This window comes from Sinocyclocheilus grahami, unplaced genomic scaffold, assembly GCF_001515645.1.
Source record: "Sinocyclocheilus grahami isolate Dianchi unplaced genomic scaffold, SAMN03320097.WGS_v1.1 scaffold86.1, whole genome shotgun sequence".
Taxonomy (NCBI): Eukaryota; Metazoa; Chordata; class Actinopteri; order Cypriniformes; family Cyprinidae; genus Sinocyclocheilus; species Sinocyclocheilus grahami.
Window position 1 is genome coordinate 1,853,849 of NW_015505265.1, and position 23,641 is coordinate 1,877,489.

At 34.9% G+C, this 23,641-nt stretch overlaps 2 protein-coding genes across 2 annotated transcripts in view; one reads left to right on the forward strand and one right to left on the reverse strand.

Annotated features, from left to right (window-relative positions):
* The first annotated feature begins 185 nt into the window (after positions 1–185).
* Positions 186–17,919, forward strand: capn3a (calpain 3a, (p94)). The gene is made up of 21 exons (XM_016274402.1): positions 186–692; positions 3,051–3,120; positions 3,543–3,661; positions 5,188–5,321; positions 6,586–6,754; positions 6,914–6,997; positions 7,666–7,760; positions 8,717–8,794; positions 9,043–9,203; positions 9,401–9,570; positions 9,719–9,730; positions 9,886–10,094; positions 12,068–12,104; positions 13,726–13,803; positions 13,974–14,031; positions 14,115–14,179; positions 15,155–15,223; positions 15,319–15,397; positions 15,512–15,628; positions 17,672–17,730; positions 17,836–17,919. The coding sequence occupies exons 1-21, from the start codon at positions 441–443 to the stop codon at positions 17,860–17,862; spliced, it is 2,142 nt and encodes a 713-aa protein (XP_016129888.1). The 5' UTR covers positions 186–440; the 3' UTR covers positions 17,863–17,919.
* The window catches only part of LOC107586883 (zinc finger protein 106-like), a 10,310-nt gene continuing 4,550 nt past the window's right edge, over positions 17,882–23,641 (reverse strand). The window contains exons 3-10 of the mRNA XM_016274431.1: positions 23,083–23,199; positions 22,763–22,954; positions 22,502–22,564; positions 22,290–22,409; positions 21,580–21,651; positions 21,387–21,458; positions 21,156–21,302; positions 17,882–18,020 (exon numbers count right to left, since the gene is read on the reverse strand). Of these exons, the coding sequence (XP_016129917.1) occupies positions 18,000–18,020; positions 21,156–21,302; positions 21,387–21,458; positions 21,580–21,651; positions 22,290–22,409; positions 22,502–22,564; positions 22,763–22,954; positions 23,083–23,199 (804 nt within the window). The 3' untranslated portion in view covers positions 17,882–17,999. The remainder of the gene's footprint in view (positions 18,021–21,155; positions 21,303–21,386; positions 21,459–21,579; positions 21,652–22,289; positions 22,410–22,501; positions 22,565–22,762; positions 22,955–23,082; positions 23,200–23,641) is intronic.

Here is a 23,641-nt window from a genome sequence, read left to right on the forward strand (position 1 = left end):
CTCTATTGAGAACAGGTTTAAAGTCTGTGAATGCCTTCTGCTGAGGTAGGCCATCTCACTGGCCCCTCGCTGTCCTTTGTGTCACCCTACAATGGTGGCACGAGAGCGCAACTGTTGCCCAATATGCTTTGTTCATCAGCCAATGGGAGCAACCCAAAGAGAAGACTGTAGCAGTTTGTGTATGTATGTGTATGTATGCAGGTGTGTTTGTGTGTACGTTTTTGTGCACGTAAAAGGAGTGTGTTCACACATTGTCTTTTTCTTCTAACCCTGTTTTCTACTCCCTGACCGCATTAAAGGTGCATCATTTAGCAGGCCAACCAATCAGAGGTCAGCTGTTTGAATTTATGCCAGGGATTTTTGGCTTGTGACACTTAAGTTGTGGTGGCAAAAGCCAGTAATTTCAATTCCTAAAAAAAACACTGTCCCAGTGAGACAAGATGCCCTATACGCCATCTGGTTTTTTTTGCGACCGGTTAATCCGTGAAAGAGAGAGAAGAGATGGTGAAGGATCCCTGAGCAAACCCATTCGTTTCAGTGGCCAGGACTACAATACCCTCAAGCAGGAGCATCTCCAGAAGAAGGGCCTTTTTGAGGATGAATCCTTCCCTGCCACTGTTGACTCCCTTGGCTTCAAAGAGCTGGGTCACAAGTCCAACAAAGTCAAGAACATTGTCTGGAAGCGTCCCAAGGTAGGAGGCAGAGGGCCTATGTCGGTTTGATTGGACTGGGACTATAATGAGTGGGATGTGGAAATGGCACATGGGATGGATGAAGCAGCTCAACTAATGGGACTTCACTAAAAATGTATTTATTTGCTTGTAAATATACACATTCATGGGCAATGATAATGCTTACATGGCAAAAGATTTCAGAGAGAATTTGGGTAAAACTGGGGCTAGCTATCACTTTTTTAATGTATGTGTGAAGCCTGGTTTAAACACTTTTCCTTTGTGATAACAAAAGAATAGCATATTAATGGGTATTTGATGAGTTTTAGTAAAATTATTTATGAAATTCACAAATTAACATTTCTTATGCCAAGCATTCCCAAATGTTTTTCAATTAACAACCAACCCCCTTTGACCAAAAATATTTCCTTGAAATATCGGCTGATGGTGTAAGTTAATATTTTAATCATTTAACAACACATTTGCATGTTTACGGGGAAATATAAAGTCGAAATTGAGAGAAATAAAGTCAAATTTGTGAGTTATAAAATTGCAATTGCAAGAAAGAGTCACAATGAAATATAATTAAAAATTAAGAGAAATAAAAGTCACATTGTAAGATACAGTATAGTCACATTTGTGAGAAATAGACATTTTACACATTGTGAGGTATAAAATCAAATACACAAGAAATATTCATACTGTGAAATAAAGTTGCAATTGCAAAACATACAGTCACATTGTGGAATATAAAGTTGCAATTGCCAGAAAGAGTCATACTGTGAGATAGTTGCAATTGCGAGAAATATTAACATTGTGAGCTATAAAGTTGCAATTACGAGAAATAGTCACATTGTGAGACAAAAAATCTCAAACGCGAAAATTCAGCTGAGATATAAAGTTGCAATTGCCTGAAATAAAGTCACATTGTGAGATAGTCACAATTACAAGAAATAGTCAAAATGTGAGATATAAAGTCACAATTAAGATAAATGAAAGTCACATTGTAACACAGTATAGTCGCATTTGCAAGAAATTATTACATTGTGAGATATTAAATTCAATTGACGAGAAATAAGTATACTGTGAAGTAGTCGCAATTGCAAAAAATAAAGTCACATTGTGAGATATAGTCACAATTACAAGAAATAGTCTAAATGTAAGATATAAAGTCACAATTAAGAGAAATTAAAGTTACATTGTAAAGATACAATATAGTCGCATTTGCGAGAAATTGTCACATTGTGAGATATTAAATCAAATTTATGAGAAATAAGTATACTGTGAAATAAAGTCGCAATTGCAAAAAATAATCACATTGTGGCATATAAAGCTTCAATTGCCAGAACGAGTCACACTGTGTGATAAAGTTGCTATTGTGAGAAATATTAACATTGTGAGCTATAAAGTCACAATTACGAGAAAGTCACATTGTGAGACAAAAAAATCGCAAATGCGAAAATAAATTCATGCTGTCGGATATAAAGTCACATTGTGAGATATAAAGTCACAGTTATGATTAAAGTCACATTATAAGATACTTTATAAAGTTGAAATTGCGAGACATAGTCATATTGTGATACATAAAGTCGCAGTTACGATAAATAGTCACACTGTGAAATATAGTTGCAATTACAAGTTACATCGTGGGATATAAATTTGCTAGAAATAGTCAGATTGTGAGATAAAAAGTCGTGATTGCAAGAAATAGTTGTAAACTATAAAGTCGCAAATACGTAAAATAGTCGCATTATGAGATAAAAAGTAACAAGTGCAAAAAATAAATTCACATTGTGGGATATAAATTAGCAATTGTGAGAAATAAAGTCACGTGAGAATATAAAGTCAGAATTGCGAGAAATAAAGTCACACTGTTAGATACGATATAAAGTAGCATTTAAGTAGTCACATTATGAGATAAAAAGTTTTTAAAAAATGGTCATATTGTAAGATATAAAGTTGGAACTGAGAAATAAAATCACAATTTTGAGAAATAATCAAAATGTGAGATACAAAGCCATAATTATGAGAAATGAGAAAAAAAGTCACATTGTAAGACAAAGTCACAATTGTGATAAATAAAGTTGCAATCGTGATATATAAGGTAACAATTACAAGAAATTAAATTCACAAAGAAATACACTTTATTATTATTAAAATTATTATTATTTTTAATCTGAGGTACAAAAAAGGGTTTCCATACATCTAACTTAAAACTTTGTGACAACTAGTCTGTCCATCCATTGATTCATCCATTCATTCAAAACATCAAAAATAATCAGAAACAGTATCAGTCTTCATATCTCTGAATCTGTGTGTAATATTTCAAAGCTCTTAATAACCAAAAAAGCTAACTCTTTGATGATATGTGTCCTGCAGGAGATATGTGATAACCCACAGTTCATTGTCGGAGGTGCCAGCAGGACAGATATCTGCCAGGGAGACCTGGGTAAGATAACACTTGACCATATTAACACAATATGTTACAGACTGTTTACCTGGTCATTGGGGAGTGTATTTAGGGTCACAACTTCATGGCAGTGAGCACCTCTCTTTGGCCCCCATATGCAGACCTACAGTCCAGCGGGACCCCTCCATATTGTGTTTACTCTGTTGGAAGGGAATCCAGCTAGCAGCGCTTCCTATTGTTGTGACCCCACATGGGCAATAAAAGAGACCAAAGATACAAAGGTTGCTAATACATAGAGTAGATTACCAACTTGGCATGTTGCCCTGGACAGTCTAAAAATGCTGTGCTCAGCAGTGTAGGCCCCTGTTTTACTGTAAATAGTACAATATATCAATTGTTTAAATATTGTTTAATATATAAATTCCCTATTGATGTGAGATATTATTTTCTGTTCATTTTAGGAGACTGCTGGTTGCTTGCAGCCATTGCATCCTTGACTCTGAACGACAAGCTGTTATATCGTATTGTACCTCAAGAGCAGAGCTTCTCTGAAGGCTATGCTGGAATTTTCCATTTCCAGGTCAGTGACATTGAACAAAATAGCTTTTGATTTATATCTTCTTTAAATGATAAATAGTCACACTGTGAAATATAGTTGCAATTACAAGTTACATCGTGGGATATAAATTTGCTAGAAATAGTCAGATTGTGAGATAAAAAGTCGTGATTGCAAGAAATAGTTGTAAACTATAAAGTCGCAAATACGTAAAATAGTCGCATTATGAGATAAAAAGTAACAAGTGCAAAAAATAAATTCACATTGTGGGATATAAATTAGCAATTGTGAGAAATAAAGTCACGTGAGAATATAAAGTCAGAATTGCGAGAAATAAAGTCACACTGTTAGATACGATATAAAGTAGCATTTAAGTAGTCACATTATGAGATAAAAAGTTTTTAAAAAATGGTCATATTGTAAGATATAAAGTTGGAACTGAGAAATAAAATCACAATTTTGAGAAATAATCAAAATGTGAGATACAAAGCCATAATTATGAGAAATGAGAAAAAAAGTCACATTGTAAGACAAAGTCACAATTGTGATAAATAAAGTTGCAATCGTGATATATAAGGTAACAATTACAAGAAATTAAATTCACAAAGAAATACACTTTATTATTATTAAAATTATTATTATTTTTAATCTGAGGTACAAAAAAGGGTTTCCATACATCTAACTTAAAACTTTGTGACAACTAGTCTGTCCATCCATTGATTCATCCATTCATTCAAAACATCAAAAATAATCAGAAACAGTATCAGTCTTCATATCTCTGAATCTGTGTGTAATATTTCAAAGCTCTTAATAACCAAAAAAGCTAACTCTTTGATGATATGTGTCCTGCAGGAGATATGTGATAACCCACAGTTCATTGTCGGAGGTGCCAGCAGGACAGATATCTGCCAGGGAGACCTGGGTAAGATAACACTTGACCATATTAACACAATATGTTACAGACTGTTTACCTGGTCATTGGGGAGTGTATTTAGGGTCACAACTTCATGGCAGTGAGCACCTCTCTTTGGCCCCCATATGCAGACCTACAGTCCAGCGGGACCCCTCCATATTGTGTTTACTCTGTTGGAAGGGAATCCAGCTAGCAGCGCTTCCTATTGTTGTGACCCCACATGGGCAATAAAAGAGACCAAAGATACAAAGGTTGCTAATACATAGAGTAGATTACCAACTTGGCATGTTGCCCTGGACAGTCTAAAAATGCTGTGCTCAGCAGTGTAGGCCCCTGTTTTACTGTAAATAGTACAATATATCAATTGTTTAAATATTGTTTAATATATAAATTCCCTATTGATGTGAGATATTATTTTCTGTTCATTTTAGGAGACTGCTGGTTGCTTGCAGCCATTGCATCCTTGACTCTGAACGACAAGCTGTTATATCGTATTGTACCTCAAGAGCAGAGCTTCTCTGAAGGCTATGCTGGAATTTTCCATTTCCAGGTCAGTGACATTGAACAAAATAGCTTTTGATTTATATCTTCTTTAAATCTGATTTCTGTGTCTTCCGCACTCTGTTTTCCAACTCAGTTCTGGCATTATGGCGACTGGGTGGATGTCGTTGTCGATGACCGCATTCCCACCTTCAACAACCAGCTGGTGTTCACCAAATCAGCTGAAAGGAATGAATTCTGGAGCGCTCTGCTGGAAAAAGCTTATGCTAAGTAAGTATCTGTGTATGACATTTAATTCATCTATTTTGGAATTGATCAGTCCTTCAAATTTAAAAGCTGGAACATCTTTTAAGATTTTATTGATGCAAAAATATATAAATGCATGGGCCATTTTGGGGAAACTGTGTGATTTGTACCTGAATATCATATTGTCCATACCCCCAATCCTAAAAATACAGTAACAGCTTGCAAAGTAGGTTTATGTAGTATAATTCACTTTAAGTTTGCCTTAATCAACAGCACATCACCTTTTGTGTCAACCCTGTTACATGAAGTGACCGTTAACACAGAACACGGTTTTTTGTTTTGCATTGCATTGCACTGCGCTGCTTTACCTTTGTTTTTCTGTGTTAACATGCACTAGACAATGGAAGCCCATTTCCATTATATATAAAAAATATAAGATAAGGTTACGCTTTATTTTCAGGTAATATTATTAATGTGTAATAACACAAATAAGTACTGAGTAATTAATTAAATATAGATACTTAATATTGGGTGAAGTTTAGGGTAAGGGTTTGGTTTTGGGTTAATTGCTTGTAATTATGCATAATTTACTATTATTACTATAGTAATAACACATTTTTATTACTATAGTGTCACATTAAAATTGTTACCAAAGATAATTGCTCACAATTCAGACTTTTGTTCTGAGAATTGCAAGTTTATACAATTTTGTCAGTCAAATTTATATCTTGTAATTTTGAATTAACATCCTCTAATTCTGACTTTTTAAATCAGAATTCTTAATTTATGCTTCTTTTAAGGGGTGCCTAATTTTTATGACCGAAATAATCTCTCTGTACCACAAAGTTCATATGTTCAATGTTTTGGTACGTTCCATTTCTTATTCATATTAATACACAAAATATATCACCTTTTACATTTACAAAATGCATGATAACATGCAGATTGAATGATTATCAGATGGAAACAAACATTAGATAAAAATGCTGATATTTTAGTTTAAACGTCCTCAAAAAGCATAAACACAAATGGCAGAATAATTCCTGAGAATAATTCACAAATAGCTGATCTTATTGTTTAGCACAATCAACACTGTTCTTGTGGTACTTTATTGGCATTTTTCTCTTTTCTTTTTTAAACTAGCAAGTAGTAAGTAACAGCAGGAATTTATTATCATTCATTTGTGCACCTCAATAGAAAGAAGGGAGGTATACTCTTCCAACACTTTCACACTTACTGTATTTTTGCCAGTAAGTTGTCTCAATGTAATTTGTGTATTCCTATTAAGGCTTCATGGTTCCTATGAGACTCTTAAAGGTGGAAACACTGCTGAGGCGATGGAGGACTTCACCGGTGGAGTGACTGAATTCTATGAGATGAAGGAGGCCCCCAAAGAGCTGTACAAAATCATGTTGAAAGCTCTGGAGAGAGGCTCCCTCATGGGCTGCTCCATTGATGTGAGTCAAGCAGAAGAAGGAAGCTTAATGACCTGCGTTTATGAATAATATTCTGCTGTTTTATTTTGAAACACTATTGATCGTAAATATTTTTTTTTTATAAAAACAATAACTTTTGGTCCAAATCCTACCATAAAGCAATTACATTTTTACCCACAGTCCCTGGTTCCAGCCCGCTTTGAAACTCGTACTACAACAGGACTTGTGAAGGGTCATGCCTACTCTGTTACTGCTGTAGAGGAGGTAAACCTTCTATTATTTAGTACTTTTATGATTATTTCTTTTTAGTGCTGGGCAACGATTAATCGCGATTAATCGCATCCAAAATAAAAGTTTTTGTTAATATAATATACTGTATGTGTGTGTACTGTGTATATTTATTATGTATATATAAATAATACACACACATACAGTAAATATTTTGAAAATATTAACATATATATTTATATATGTATGTATATTTATATTCATATAATTTATAATAGTGCTGTCAAACGATTAATCGCGATTAATCGCATCCAAAATAAAAGTTTTTGCTTACACAATATATATGTGCATATACTGTGCATATTTATTATGTGTATATATAAATACAAACACATGCATGTATATATTTATGAGAAATACGTTATGTTTATATATTAAATATTTATATATAATATAAAATATAAGAATAAATGTAATATGTAAACATAACATATTTTTCTTAAATATATACATGCACGTGTGTGTATTTATATATACATTATATACTGTATATACACACAGTACACACATATATATTATGTACACAAAAACGTTTATTTTAGATGCGATTAATCGGTGTCCAGCACTATTTCTTTTATGATAGTCGTGTTTCCAACTTAACTCTGAGAACGTCTGATGGTATTTGTGATATTTTGTGTCTGCAGTGTAAACAGTCCCAGCAGAAGGAGTCTAAAGTTCATCTGGTGCGTCTGCGTAACCCTTGGGGTCAGGTAGAATGGAATGGACCTTGGAGCGATAAGTGAGTATCTGCTTATTCCTGAATTTAAACCTGTTAAAGACTATAGTGCCGAGTGCATCAAATTTAATATGCATATTGCTAAGACCTCTTAATTATTAACATGTTCAAAACCTGTTGCACACAATCTGTTGCATGCATTCTGTCATCTGATAGAAGCTTTGCTAAAAAGTTTATACTTTTTTAAGTCATTTTAGAATAATTGTTCATCTTCATGTTAAAAATGTCCATCTTCATGTCATAGTACATGTGTGTTTTTTCTGTGAAATCTTTATAAAGATATATTAGGGTAAACATTTTATTTTGTTAGTAACATTTCACGATGAACACTTTATGGACTGAAGCAACTTGGATTTGCTTGAGTATCCATACATCTTTTTTTTTTCAATGTTGTAAAAAAAATATAGAGATATATTTAAAAAAATGTATATAAAAATGACAAAAACACACAACAAAATTTTAACAACTTTAACTAAAATTAAAATGTAAAATATAAAAATAAAAACATTCATAATATGAACAAAATCTATAATAGTATTTCAGTTAATTTAAAATGTACTGTATGGAAATGTGCTCTGTATGGATGAATTTCATTATTTATTATTTAGTTCATTATCATCAAAGACAAACAAATGTAGTCTTCTGAGGAATGTTTATTTGTTTTTCTCTCAATAATCACTGTACTGTATGTATGTTTTTTATGTTAAATAAAAACTACAGAGCTTTTATTATAAAATGAAGCTTTTAAATATTTAAATATCATCTTACTAAGACATATTATTGGGAGATATAGAGTGACATCTTTATTTTATTTTTAGATTTTATTCAATAAACTCAAATAAACTTCAATAAACTCTAGTCAATAAACTTCCATTAAAAATGTCATTTGTTAGTCTTTACAGGGTTAAAAAGTAGATGTTAGTATACAGTTATTACAATCATTTATTTTTCTACTGCAGTTCAAAAGAGTGGGAAACCATCTCTAAAGCGGAAAAAGAGAAACTTCAGCAACAGAATGCTGAAGATGGAGAATTCTGGTGAGTTGAAACAAGCAAGCAATCATATCCTAATGATGAATTCTGAGAGTCATGTAGACAGTGTTGTGGTTACAAAATAAGGTCTTGACTCAGACTAGAATGAGCTGGTCTCGACTACAACACTGAGATTTTAAATAGTACAAAAGCTGCTTGTAAAGGATAGTTTGTCTTTATTCACTTCAAAATAAATAGAAATAGAAGAAGAGAAAAAGAGAAATAAAGTTGTAACTCTTGTTGTCAACCCGTAGGATGTCATTTGAGGATTTTAAGAAAAATTACACCAAAATTGAGATTTGCAACCTGACCCCTGATGCTCTGGTGGACAATAAATTACACAAATGGACAGTGTCTGTTAATGAGGGACGCTGGGTAAGAGGATGCTCCGCTGGAGGATGCAGGAATTATCCAGGTGGGTGTTATTTTAATGAACTGAAAATGAGCAAATCATTTATTTTATATTTTAATTACAATATTAATCTTAGATTTAAATTGTATAGCAGCTTTCATTCATAAAATGCATCTAAAAGTGCTTCACAGGTTAAAAAAAAGGGGGAAAAAAACAAAAATGAAGTCTGGCTTTAATATGATATGTGTGGCCTCCTATAGACACATTCTGGACAAATCCACAATACCGCCTGCGTCTCTTGGAGGAAGATGATGACCCGGAGGATGACGAAGTGGCTTGCACTTTTGTTGTTGCTCTAATGCAGAAAAACAGGCGTAAAGAACGCAAGTTGGGTGCAAATCTCTTCACTATTGGATTTTCCATCTACGAGGTATCAAACAGAGAATATAGAGATTGTGTTTTTATTCTGTCCTTAACAGCGTGAAATTATGCAAATAGCAGCATTCATCACACACAGAGATATTTATCTGCTTGATAATGCATCCAGCACTCTTTTAACTCTTTCCATTTGTCCATAGGTTCCAAAGGAGGTATGGAAATGTGAAGATGAGAAATGTTTGGACTCGAGGCTTGAGGATATCACGCTGTTCATGCAGTGCTTTCTCTTCATTTGCACTTTTACTGGCATTTACCACTGCTTTATATTCCTTTTTTTTTTTTGCTTCTGTGTTTCTCTGTCTGTCAGATGCACGGAAACAAGCAGCACATGCAGAAGGAGTTCTTCGTGTCTAGCACCTCTAAGGCTCGTTCCAGGGCCTACATTAACCTGCGCGAGGTGACCCAGCGTTTCCGCCTGAGCCCTGGGGAGTATGTCATCGTTCCCTCCACCTACGAGCCCCACCAGGAAGGCGAGTTCATCCTCCGCGTCTTCTCTGAAAAGAGAAATACGTCTGAGTGAGTGAGAGCAGAAGGGATGGGAGGGATGTACAATGATGTCTGAATACATTTTTCCTCACACTTTCATATTTTTTGTTTTTAAGTGAAATCACATTTTTTTTTACTGGAAAACCAACCAAAAAAATGTTGGTTAAAGGGCGTTTTTGGATTCCAATGCGCTGCTTTTTCATTGTTTGTTAATGTAAAAATGTGCTATACAGATGAGTTTTATATTTTTTGTAGTGGTCGACCGATATGGGTTTTTTGACAGCCGATGCTGATATCTTGGAAAGCAGGGTGGCCGATATAAATATAATTTTATTTATTTTCATTTATATTTAAGAAATTTGAAATCATTTGAAAATGGATTAAAAATAATTGTGTAAAATAAACATACTTATACTTTAGAAGACAAAGCATTTTTCACAAATAAATAAATACTTAATAAAAATCTAATTATAAAGGAAGTAAACACTGTAAGGGCACTCAGTATTCTGGGAAGTTTGTGTGCATTAGAAATCTTTTTTCTTTTTTCAAATAAAGCCAAGGTAACACTCATTTTACATACAGCATGCAATGAAAACGACATGAATATGACAGCAAATGCATAAAGCTCAGCATAATTTGAAATCACTCGTTTAAAGTTTGTCGATCGCGCGTTTCCAGTCAAGCAGAACTCTCCTCCTGTCACACGCGATCATGCAGGACACAAATGCACACTTCAACTAGATTCGACTAAGTCTTCAAGGTTTGTGAAATTAAATGTTCATTAGTCATTCGAAGATTTGTTTAAATGATATAAATGCGTATTTGCTGAATGCTGATGGCAAATGAGAAAGTATTATAATGTTTGCCTTTCTATTACTAATAATATTAAAGCAATCGTTATAATACTTATTGTATACATTTTAATTCCTTTGTTTAACAGTTCTATCTGATTATTAGATAGACTTCTATCCATATTAGACAGAACTGAACGACGACACTGCTCACATTTTCCCTCTTGTTTGCTACACGAAGACATCAGCCAACCTGAAAAACTTATCGGCCGATGCCGATATTTGAAAAATGCCAAATATCGGCTAAAATATCGGCCTTGGCGATATATCGGTTGACCACTAATTTTTTTGTGCTCACAGTTTGTGTCTTTTGTAACATTTTATAAATGTGGCACTCAGACATTTTTTTTTTATTTCAAAAACTCATTCTGTGTAAATGAGCCCTGAAAACTTATATATGGTTGTCCACTGAAGAACTTCTGAAACACCTGGTTTGAAAGCAGCTGTTACAGAAGTTGATACTCATGTCAATTGGCTGCAAAAGCATTAAATGGACGTTGTTTTATGTACAAAAGGGGATGGTTACATTATCACATGAATACCAAGGTAACGTCTTTGTTACCTGATCGAGTTCTCTATACAGAGGGGATGGGAAACAGTTGGGAAAATGGGTGGAAAAAACCACAAGGACAAAAATTTTAACGACAATTTGATTTGTAGAGCTGGAAGAAATCGGCCCCAGTTCGAGGCTGTAATGGAATCTTTTTTAGGACAAGCACCAGCACATTTTGGGACCCTCCGGTAAACATTTCCTTTCAGTTCTGACCCACTCTGAAGCACAATTAAACTTCAGCTGGACACACAAAGGACTGCCGAGGCTCTCCAAGAAATGCTGAAGAAGGACGAGAAATCCAAATATTTTAACAAGGATCATATCCAGTTTCTAGATGTGACCTAAATGTTTATTAACCACTGGCCTTGTGATAGTCATTGTAACCATTAATCAAACACCTCTCACCTTTTATATGGCTGATATAAGCAGAATAACAATTGATAATTTGGCAATCAAAAGTGGCTCAAAATACAGGAAAGACATACTGAAGTATAAGCTCAAATATGAAGGAAAACCTACATGATAAAAGGCCCTCCGAAAGCTCTTTGATGACCTGTGCTGTTTACTGTGGTGACCGGTGTTTGTTGGTTTCTTCTCAGGGAGATAGAGAACAGGATTGAAGCTGATCATCCAGTGGTAAGTACTTGATCATCTACAAAGCATTTGAGTTCAACTAAGACGTACCTTTATTACAAATAGTACCAAACTACTAACCCTAACTAAGTAGTACTTTTAACTCTTAAATGATCAGAGTGCATGTTTTTTTATGTTGCTAAATATCACTTATATGCATTAGAAACATTTTTAGACCTGGATGAATTTGCTTTGATGTAGCAGCCATTACATCTGACATGCTAAAATTTGAAAAAAATGTTTTAAAGTAAATGAGTGTCTTCCACTCCTCCCACGTGTTTCTCCTTTACTGGCAGAAATGATGGGTGGTTCCAAAATATATGGTCACATGACAGAAAAAGTGTACAGTACCCAAGATACAGGGGTGGGTCAACGTAACCACTCTCCCCTAAGAAAATAAACTAGAACATAAAACTAACTACAATTAATACACGTAATTATTACTAGAGATGTGCATGAGTACTTCAAGTAACACTATTGATCGATAACGTAAACAGTGATCGGTCATAATTATGTGTGACATTACTTTTTTTGCTGAACTATAAACTCAGTAACAATTCTACAAAAATGAGTCAAATAGGGACCCCATTTAAATTTTTAGAATTAGGAAAAACTTCATATGAGCAGCCATACATAGGGTGCATTCACTCTAGAGCAAGAAAAATGAAGCGCAATTAAATGCAACAAACAGGCTCTTTAAACATAACTATATTTGACCCTGGACCACAAAACCAGTCATAAGGGTCCATTTTTTTGAAATTGAGATTTATACATCATATGAAAGCTGAATAAATAAGCTTTCCATTGATGTATGGTTAGGATGTTAGGATTGGACAATATTTGGCCGAGATACAACTAGTTGAAAATCTGGAAAAATATCAAAATATTGAGAAAAATGCCTTTAAAGATGTCCAAATGAAGTTCTTAGCAATGCATATGACTAATCAAAAATGAAGTTTTAATATATTTACAGTAGGAAATTTACAAAATATCTTCATGGAACATGATCTTTACTTAATATCCTAATGATTTTTGGCATAAAAGAAAAATCTATCATTTTGACCCATATAATGTATTTTTGGCTATTGCTACAAATATACCCCAGCGGGTTAAGACTGGTTTTGTGCTCCAGGGTCACATTTAAAATAAATACATAGAGCATTAAAAACATGTGGCTTAGTGCTATTTTCACAATTAAATTGTGTATACAAATATTATGGTTATTACAGTAATATGTAGGCTAAAATCTGTTTAAACTTTTCAAGAATTGCTCTTTTATGGATTCATTAGAATTTTTCTTAAGAAATTTCATAACTTCTTTCTTAAAAAGGTTGACATAAATCCAGCCCAAGAATATCATGGAGATTTGGAGTGGCCTTAGGGTGAACTCTTTTGATTTGCAACCTTGCTTCATTTGAACACTTTAGCAACCCTGTTGCAACCAATTGCCAAGCCAATTTCACACAAGCAATTTCGGCTGATTCTGACATTTCTCAGTACTTTATTTGACTCTTATTTTGAAGGACAAAACTGCACTAATTATTGAGAATATAGAATCTACTAGTGCTCATATTCTTTGGTTCAATTCTCACGTGTGTATTTTTCAACTCCCATGTCTGATCAGCCGGCTCCGGCTTCGACTGGGGAAGAGAGCGAGGAGGACCAGCAGTTCCTGTCTATTTTCCAGCAGATCGCGGGGGACGTGAGTACTGGGGAGCCACTGAGCGCTGGGGGGAGTGTGAGTATGGTGGTGGGGTGGGACCGGTAATTGGCCATGCCAGTGGTAACAGTGGTAACAGCCATATCCCGACAGTTTTATGTTGGCGTAACAAACACCACACTTGACTTTCTGTTTATTCTTGTGTCTTGCAGCTAATGGAGATCTCAGCTAATGAACTCAAAGATGTCTTGAACAAGGTGGTGTCTAAACGTACGTATCTTTGACTGATTATTACATTGAATGTTTGTGGTTTTTCTATATAATGTTTTCAAGAAAGACTCTGCCGTTTCCAGACAAGGACATACACACTGAGGGCTTCAGTCGAGAGAGCTGTAGAAGCATGATTGCCCTCATGGATGTATCCTTTGTATCAAGATTACATGATTTCTGTAAAGCCCCTTTAAAGGTATTGTCCAAAACATTTGTGGCTTTATTGTTTACATCAGCCAATATGTGGTTACAGCTTTGCAATGTTCCAATAGTTACTAGAATGCTACATTATTTCAAACAAGTCGCTTAGGAATTCATATTCTCCCTAAAGTTAGGAATTTATGTTCTTATTAACAGAAATGTCAATCAATAGAAATGTCAATTCAGGTATTATCCCTAGTTTTGACATTTCTTTATAAAACAATATTGTGCCAACTCTGTTACGTATTGTTCGGAGATGAATATTACAGAAGGTCAGTGTAAAAATCAAATAATATTTCACCACACATTAATTGGTACTATTCTTTTGTGTTTTGACCTTTCTATTCATCAATGAATCCTTCACAATGAATCAAACATATCATGGTTTTTTACAGATATATTAAGCAGCATAACTGTTTTCAGCATTGATAATAATAAAAATATTTATTGAGCATCAAATCCGCATATTAAAATGATTTCTGAAGAATCAAGTGACACTGAAAACTGGAGTAATGATGTTGAAAATTCAGCTTTGCATCACAGGAATAAATGACATTGAAACAGAAAAGAGTTATTTTAAATTGTAATAATATTTCAGAATAGTACTGCTTTTACTGTATTTTTGATCAAATAAATGCAGCCTTGATTGACTTCTTTCAAAAACATAAAAAAAAAAAAAATCTTACTGACACCAAATGTTTGAAAGGTGGCATATATATGATCACTTTTCGGAACATGATGATAAATAACTAAAAGACGGAAATTTCACAGCATAACAGGATGGAAAAGAAAGATATCAGTTTTATGTTTTTTGACGCATCTATTTTGATTCCACCATTTAATGTACAGTAGCTTTAATTTCCTAGCAGATGCGATAGTGTACAATACTGCATGCAAATCTTTCTTAACCCTAATCACACAGATGGATGGAAAAGGAAGAATGAATCTACAAGAGTTTAGACACTTGTGGAACAAAATCAAACAGTGGCAGGTTTGAAGTCTCCTCATTATTTCCTATATAAATGACAATACTACTTCTACTACTACTAATAAATAGACTTACATTGACTTAAATTTTCTCCACAGGGAATCTTTAAGCAATATGACTTTGATCACACTGGCACTATCAGCAGCTATGAGATGAGAAACGCCATCAATGATGCAGGTTAGAAGGTTTTCATGTATTTCTACTGTTCATCTGTTCTCATATTGAAGAACATTTGTCTATCTCTCTAATGGTCTTGTCACTGTTCAGTCACGTGTTTTGTGTGCCACTCAGGGTTCCGTCTGAATAACCAGCTCTATGACATTATCACCATGCGCTACGCCAATGAAAACATGAATGTCGACTTTGACAGTTTTGTCAGCTGCCTTGTGCGACTGGAGGGGATGTTCAGTAAGTTGTAATATTTTTCTTTAGCAAGTAGTACAACAAACAGGGTTACCCTTTATTTTAAGGTGTCCTTGTTACAGTGTAATTATACATTTAAGTACTGAGTAATATTAATTAACTACATGTATTTACTATATGGTTAGGATTAGGGTTTGGCATACTGGTTTACTGGTATGAAATTATGCATAATTTATTATTGTAATAATAGTAAGTACATGTAACTTGTGTAACAAGGACACCTTAAAATAAAGTGTTACCACAAATAGTATATAGTACACTGTATCATTCTCAGGAAGTGGTGCCATTTAAACATTATTTTGCATCTACAATATTCATTTTGTCATAGTAATTATAAACTTTTTACAAGGCACAGTTGAATTGATAAATAATGCATTAAAAAGACAAAACCCACATTTGTCTTTTACAATTTTTGTCAACCCTGTTACATTCAAAATGTCTTCAGATTGAAAACATTACAAAAATGACAAAGTAGCGAGCAAATGTCATTGTATCACACCACATTATTGGCAGTCAGTATTTTTGTGAGTTGTGCCAAGAACAGTATTTTTTTCTGTAAAAATGTGCTGACTGATCGCTGAATTTTTCTCATAACAGAGTTGACTATTGAACTATTGAGATTGATAAGGTAAACAATAAAATACTAATAAATGTCTCTATTAAATATGATTTTAGAAAGACTGTTTATTAAAGGGGTCATATGATGTTGCTAAAAAGAACATTATGTTGTGTATTTGGTGTAATGAAATGTGTTTATGCGGTTTAAGGTTAAAAAAACACATTTTCCACATACTGTACATTATTGTTTCTCCTCTATGCCCTGCCTTTCTGAAACACATCGATTTTTAACGTACTCTGATTGGCCAGCTGTCCAGTGCGTTGTGATTGGCCGAATACCTCAAGCGTGCGACGGAAATGTTACGCCCCTTACCATACTGGGATGCCCTGTCCGGCCAGAGCGACGAGACAAAAACATTCAAAAACCCATTATAAACGAGGCATTTGTTGCATCCAGTGGGGACATAATTACTGATTATAATGACTTATACTGTCTTACTGTCTGTTGCGTTGCATCACGCCGCGTAAACATAAAACCATGTCTGCATTTGTGATAGGAGAAATGACAAACAACAAGTGCTTCTCTGCACAAAACTCACGTTTGAATATGTCAACAATTCTGTGTTTTTCTGTCAATATGGGGTGCTGTGTGTACATTAATGAGGAAAAAAAATTAACTTAAATGATTTTAGCAAATGGCTGCAATATAACAAAGAGTGAAAAATTTAAGGGGGTCTGAATACTTTCCGTACCCACTGTAGGTATGTGGGGGCGTGTTAGAACGAGCCGTTTTAGGTAGGCGTGGCTGACTCTTAACTTTTATAAAGAATATCTCTTTGGATTTGAGACTTCAGTCTTTGCAACTTCACAGATCTTCTTTATGCACCAAGAGCTTGTAACACTCCAAAGAGAAAGGAAAAATGGAAATAGCATCATATGACCCCTTTAAATAAATAAATAAATAACGGAGCTCTGCGCATGACAAAAAAAAATCTATATTGTGAAAATAACTTAATTTGTGGCCAATTTTATTAATTAAATTAATGAATGACTAAATAAATTAAATGTATTAATTAGTTAAATAGTGGCCACTTTGTACTTAATTGTTGCCAAGTTTTGGCCTCGATGGAACAAACTACTACAATGCGGCAACAATTTAACTAAAACAAGGACATCTCAGCATAACGGGGTTGAACAGAAAGTGGGGAGACAAAGAAAATGTACGTATTTGTTCATAAAATGTTTCAAATTAGAGTTCTTTACAAACTAAAAGTCAGGGGGAACACATACAGAACCACTTCCTGCAAATGACCCAACAACACCGTATGTACAGTATGTAAACAACTAAAGATTTCAGTGCGTTCAGGTTGAAATTTCATGTTAATTTTTACCAACATTTGATTTAAGGCCTGTGTATGCTAAAATCATACAACATGCATACTGTCTGAAGTGAACCTGTTCTCATTGTAGGAGCATTCCAGGCCTTTGATCAAGGTGGAGATGGCACCATCAGACTTAATGTACTGGAGGTGAGGTGATCATTTAACGTTTAGCATCACGACGACGCCATTTAAAACTGTAGGTTGGCTAATTGCAAAATGCTGAACTTCAGTGTTAAATTTAAATTTCTCCAGTGGCTTCAGCTAACCATGTACGCATAGACCAGCTACGGATCCAGGTGAGCCCGGACTCGGCAAGGACCAGAACTACCAGCTCTTACCTCAACACTCAATGTGCCAGACTACTGTTACCTCTTTCACTGTACCTCAGCCCACACTGAACACCAGCTCTGGAAACTTCACACATCATTACTCCTCCTCTTCATTTCAGTTTTATATGGGATGGCAAGAAGGGTGAAATGAGTGTTAGTGTTACACCGATGTCACATTTTTGAAGTCAGATTGCATAGGAAACGTTTTTGGGGGCGTAGCAACTTTTTAGGCATGTCGTAGTTGCTGGTTTTCTGTTGTAATTCATTCCTCAGAGTAGCTTTTCACATGAACTTCATTCAGTTTATCTACACTGGTGTCACAGGCAGCATTTCTCTTTTACCTCAACTAGCCTCAAAAGATGCTAATGTTTCAGTTTTCCTTTTGCAATATGCTGATGGACCTAATATATAATTGATTATCTAATATTACATAACACTTAAAAGAAACAGATTCGAATTTTGACAGTATTGCACACTTTCTTCTTACATTGTACACGCGATGCCTTACAATGATGAGAAAAACTACTTGAAATCTGGTCTGACCATTCACACTGAAACACAATCCAGATTCGTTTCCGATTTCACACCACATATGGATTAGGTTTGTGAAACTACACAAACAAACCTCAGAGTTTTCACTTGGAAAGTCTTATCATATTACCACTCTTTCTGATTCAGATTTCTTAAAAAATGGCTTAACCATCTTTATCCAGATATGCACTACATACATCCCCAGCCTCCCATTTTTAATTGGTAATAGCAAAATCCATTAAAAAGGACCATGTAGGTGGTCCTTATTGTTTCAAATCCTGGTTGTTTGTGAGACATTTATGTTTGTAAGTTAACATGAAGAACCAGGAAAAGAATATCAAAAACTACTAGAGGAGAATCATCAGGAAACATCTCAGATTTCATGATGGACGGCAACATTCAGGGTTTTTATTTCATTACTGTGGGTGTAGACATGGGTCGAACCTAGGCTTTTTTTTTTTGTGCTTGACCCACATTTAACCTTTTGTTCAAATGAGTGTACTGACTTCAGCCATTTAACAAAATAAATGTGTAGTTCTTGGTTGAAGTGCTTTCCCAAGAGGAAACGAAGCCTAATTATTTACACAAGCATAAGTGGCAATTGCAAAATAAAATAAATGGAGAATTGTTTTCTTCTTTTTTAAAGGCTCTGTAAAAGCTCTACAGTATGCAAGCAGTATATTTCACCATTTATTTCATATCTTGTTAGATTTTTTTTCAGCCCTGTTACAAAATTTGAGTCTCAGCATTTAATAACCATGTAATAAGAATAGACATTAAACAAGCATATATTCCATAAATAAAAAAAGCTTGCTCGCGTTCGGTGTAAACACTGTGTTAAAAGAAGTTGTTATTGCTTTCAAAACATAATGGGGATGTAGCCTATTCATCCCAAGTGAAGTACTACACTGGATGGAATATAAACTCCATGAAACCAAATTTCCCCTTGGGATAAAAGAAATGCACACAGTGGCACAGTATATCATTTTTATTTCTTTTTGTTTCAATAACATTTGTGTACAAAATGTCTATAAAGATTTTTAATGAACAAGTGTGAGAAATTTGGGAATACCAGGTAAGAGGTTGGCTGCAAATCTTTCCTCAGCAACACACGACTATAGCAAAAGAGCGGAGATGCATTTCAAAGGTTATGACTTGGTGAAAAAACAAACTGTGAATTTATCCATTATGATAGAACCAAAAAACTGAAAAAAGTGACCATATATAGTTACAAATACAACTCTTCAGGGGTAGTAAAATGTTCTATTTCAACATCAGAGACAGAGTACTGTTACTGTATATTAAATCTTACATCAGAAACATACAAAACCAAGTTAGGATATTAAGATGTTTATGGTTACACTAAGTTTTGGTTTGTGTGTGCGTAACAGGGCTGAGCATTATAGGAAGTGAAGTAATACACTCCCAACTGCACAAAACACCTCCCATGTTTATCACCCCTACAACTTTCACTCTCACGCAGCAAAATAAAGGTACTTTCCTGTGTGAGGACCCTCCTGGACTTGCATAAAACTACAAATCTCATTGGCACAAACGCCACAAAATACTGTGAAGGTTAAAAAAAAAACCAAACTTCTTCACTATATAAAAAAAAAGGAAAATAAAATGATCTTGTCTTCTCGTTCACACTATCCCATAAAGCACATTCACATTTGTTCTCAACCAACTGCCGCTTTACAGTCTGTCAACAGCACAGCAAACATTTCAACTGCAGACTTAAAGGGTTAGTTCACCCAAAAATAAAAATTCTGTCATTAATTACTCACCCTCGTGTTATTCCAAACCCGTAAGACCTTCATTCATCTTCGGAACACAAGTCAAGATATTTTTGATGAAATCTGAGGGCTCTCTGACCCTCCCATAGACAGCAAGGTAACTACCACGTTCAAGGTCCAGAAAAGTACCAAGATGATCGACAAAGTAGTCCGTGTGACATCAGTGGTTCAACTGTAAAGTTACGAAGCTACGAGAATACTTTTTTGCGCAAACAAATATAGCAACTTTATTCCACATTTTCGTCTCGTTCACGACAGTACCATGACACGAGCATGTGGCGGCGCTGGCACTGACCCAGATCCGGCGTGATGACGTCATTGATGCTGTCGTGAACGCGCGTCCAAAGTGGAGACGAAAATGTGGAATAAAGTCATTATTTTTGTTTTCTTTGCCCAAAAAAGTACGATGTTCATACATCTCAATTTAAAAAAATTTACCGTTATGACTGGTTTTGTGGTCCAGGGTCACATATATGTCTCAACTGTCACTTTCAATTTAATGCCATTTTCTAAATTAATTTAATTCTAAAATGTATTTATTTATTTGAATTATTATAACTTTGATCTTAAAAAGTTTAAACGTGTATATTTTTTAATTGTGACAACAAAACCATGATAAAATAATAAATATATTTTGTTGCATTAATGTAAAGAGAACTGGGAGGAAAAGGTGGCTAACCGTCATGAAAATATACCAGTCATTCTTTTTTCCAGTATTTTCTAGTTTCTGACGCAGCAGCTTGAATAATTTATGACAAATGCATGTTTGATGGTAGCTTTAAGTATCAAACACAGAAAGCCGTCATTTGTGCAACAGCTGTGGTACATGCAGCAAAATATACAAATTCCCTTTTGCAGTACATCCTCTGGGTTTTCATGTGTGAAAGCGACATTCTGAGTGGCAGAGCTGCCGTACCTGTCTGGAGCCGTTGCGGGTGGTGAAGAAGGTGTCGCAGTTCCTCCAGCGGCATTTGAATGCTTGCTGTGCTGGGCTGGTGTGGTCGTTCAGCAGGTGCTGCTGCAGGTGCTCCATCACGCCAAAGATCAGCGTACAACCGTACCACTGTGAGGAGACAGGAAACACATTAACTGGCATCAGGAATCTCTTTCAGTCAGAGTCGGTCATGTCATGACCTCAGTTTCTTACCCAGCAGCGGTAGTTCTGAATCAGGTTCAATCTGACAGCTCTCACGCTCCCATCATAGCAGCCTGTGTAGATCTGCAACAGACAAAGCACCACAGCCTCATTTTTAAAACCATTTACTTCAGTAATTAATGCTTGTAAATCTTTATGAAATCTGGTTTTGGATGCCAATAGGGTGTTAAGAAGATGCGCTCACCATGCTCTTGTGGATGACCATACACATCACCATGTCTGAATGTCCACCATATACTTGAAGTCTGTCATGAGACTGGAAACACCAGAGATATGGTCAATATCACAAAAATAGCTTCACTTTAATCCAACTCTTGAGTGAGTGAATCCATGAATCCAAGAAAATGGACCACTGATATTTTTTACATTATGACATTAATTTCATTACAATTAAAGGTCCCATATTGTCAAACCTGAAATTTCCTGGCTTTTTTCATGATAACTGAGGTGTAGGTGCAATGTAACTACCATATAAGTTTCAAAACAGTCAGTCCAGATCTGCAAATAATTTTTATAATAAGTATTTCAAGTTTAAGTTTTTTTTTTATTTAATATGTATATTCTAGTTAAGTTTATTTCAATTAATGCAAACCATTTTTAATAGTTTTAATCTTCATTAACAATAACACTGAACAGTACTGATTTACTGTAATTCTGTAAAAATAATGTGCTACGCTAATCACTGAAAATAATAAGAATAATATAAGTAACGTTAATATGAAAATACGAAAAAAAAAGAAAAAAAAAACTTTAATAGTTCTAAAAAAAATCATTTTTTTCTTATGTTTTTGGATGGACATGGTGGTGGGGACATTTCTTGACAAGCTTTGTAATATTTGCCAATGGCCAAGCCATTAGTTAAAGGCATGTGGAATGGGAATGTGTCATTTCTACCTGGAGCTCGTACACACGGACCAGTTTGTCCAGGCATGCTGTGACCATCACCTTTCCCAGTATGGCCACCACAGTGACGGCATGACTGTGACCCTTATAGATCCTCACCAATTCTCCTGTCTGGAGATCCAGAGACAAAGAAGTGAATAAGATACAAACAAGACACCTCATTCTCACATCTCAATGAGAAACAATGTGCATTAAGAACTCACATGAATATTATGAGCATGTACAGACTGATCACTTGAGCCACTGAACACCAAATCATTCACCACCTAAAGAGAAGAAACAAATAAAAACTTAGGGTTTTTGACTTTATTTCTTCTGTGCAGCACAAAATAGTATTTTTAAAGGATATCCTGGCTACTCTTTTTAATATGATGAAACTGAATGAGGACTGGGGCTGTCAAGCTTCAAATATGATGCAAAAGCATTAAGCATAATCATTTGGAAAAACGTGATCAGACACAAACCTTCATGCAGAGCACAGTTTTGCTGTGGCCCTCCAGCGTTCGCAGCAGCAGGCCACTCTTAGCATCTCTAACGGTGATGGTGGCGTCATAAGAGCCGACCAGCAGGATACGTCGAGCCCCTTCCTGAGCCGTCGCCAGGCAACTAACAGCCCGCGGGCCGTGGCACTCGAACACATCCAGCTGCTTGTTGTTCTGCAGGAGATGAGAGAAAATTTCATTACCCCACGATCAGGGAACAGAGGACTCAATAAGCTTATCTTTGCTAAATATAGCTTCTTTTAGCCCAAACCCTGAATTCTGATTCATTAAAGACTTAATACCCTAAGACTGCAGGTGATCACAGAGCCATTGGCAAGACCGGCATAGAGAATTTTCCAACGATTATGAAGACAAAGCACTCGATCTGGGAGCGACAGCTGTTCCACACACTCTGTTGTCTGAGAAAAAAAACAAACAGAAATCCTTGTAATATTCTCAATGCTATAGAAAGACATGAAAAAATAACAGTATAAAGAAAACGCTAAAAATCGAAGGACTCAGAATTCCTGAAAAAAAAAGATATTAGGCAGGATGTCCAACAGTGTTGTTATTGTTAACTAAAAAAACTATTGACAATAAGTTTTTAATAGTAAATAAAATAAAGATGAAATAATACATGAATATTAGATTTTTTTTTTTTTAAACTTACTTTTTAAAAATATATACAGGTGCATCTCAATAAATTAGAATGTCGTGGAAAAGTTCAATTATTTCAGTAATTCAACTCAAATTGTGAAACTCATGTATTAAATAAATTCAATGCACCCAGACTGAAGTAGTTTAAGTTCTTTTAATTGTGATGATTTTGGCTCACATTTAACAAAAACCCATCTCAACAAA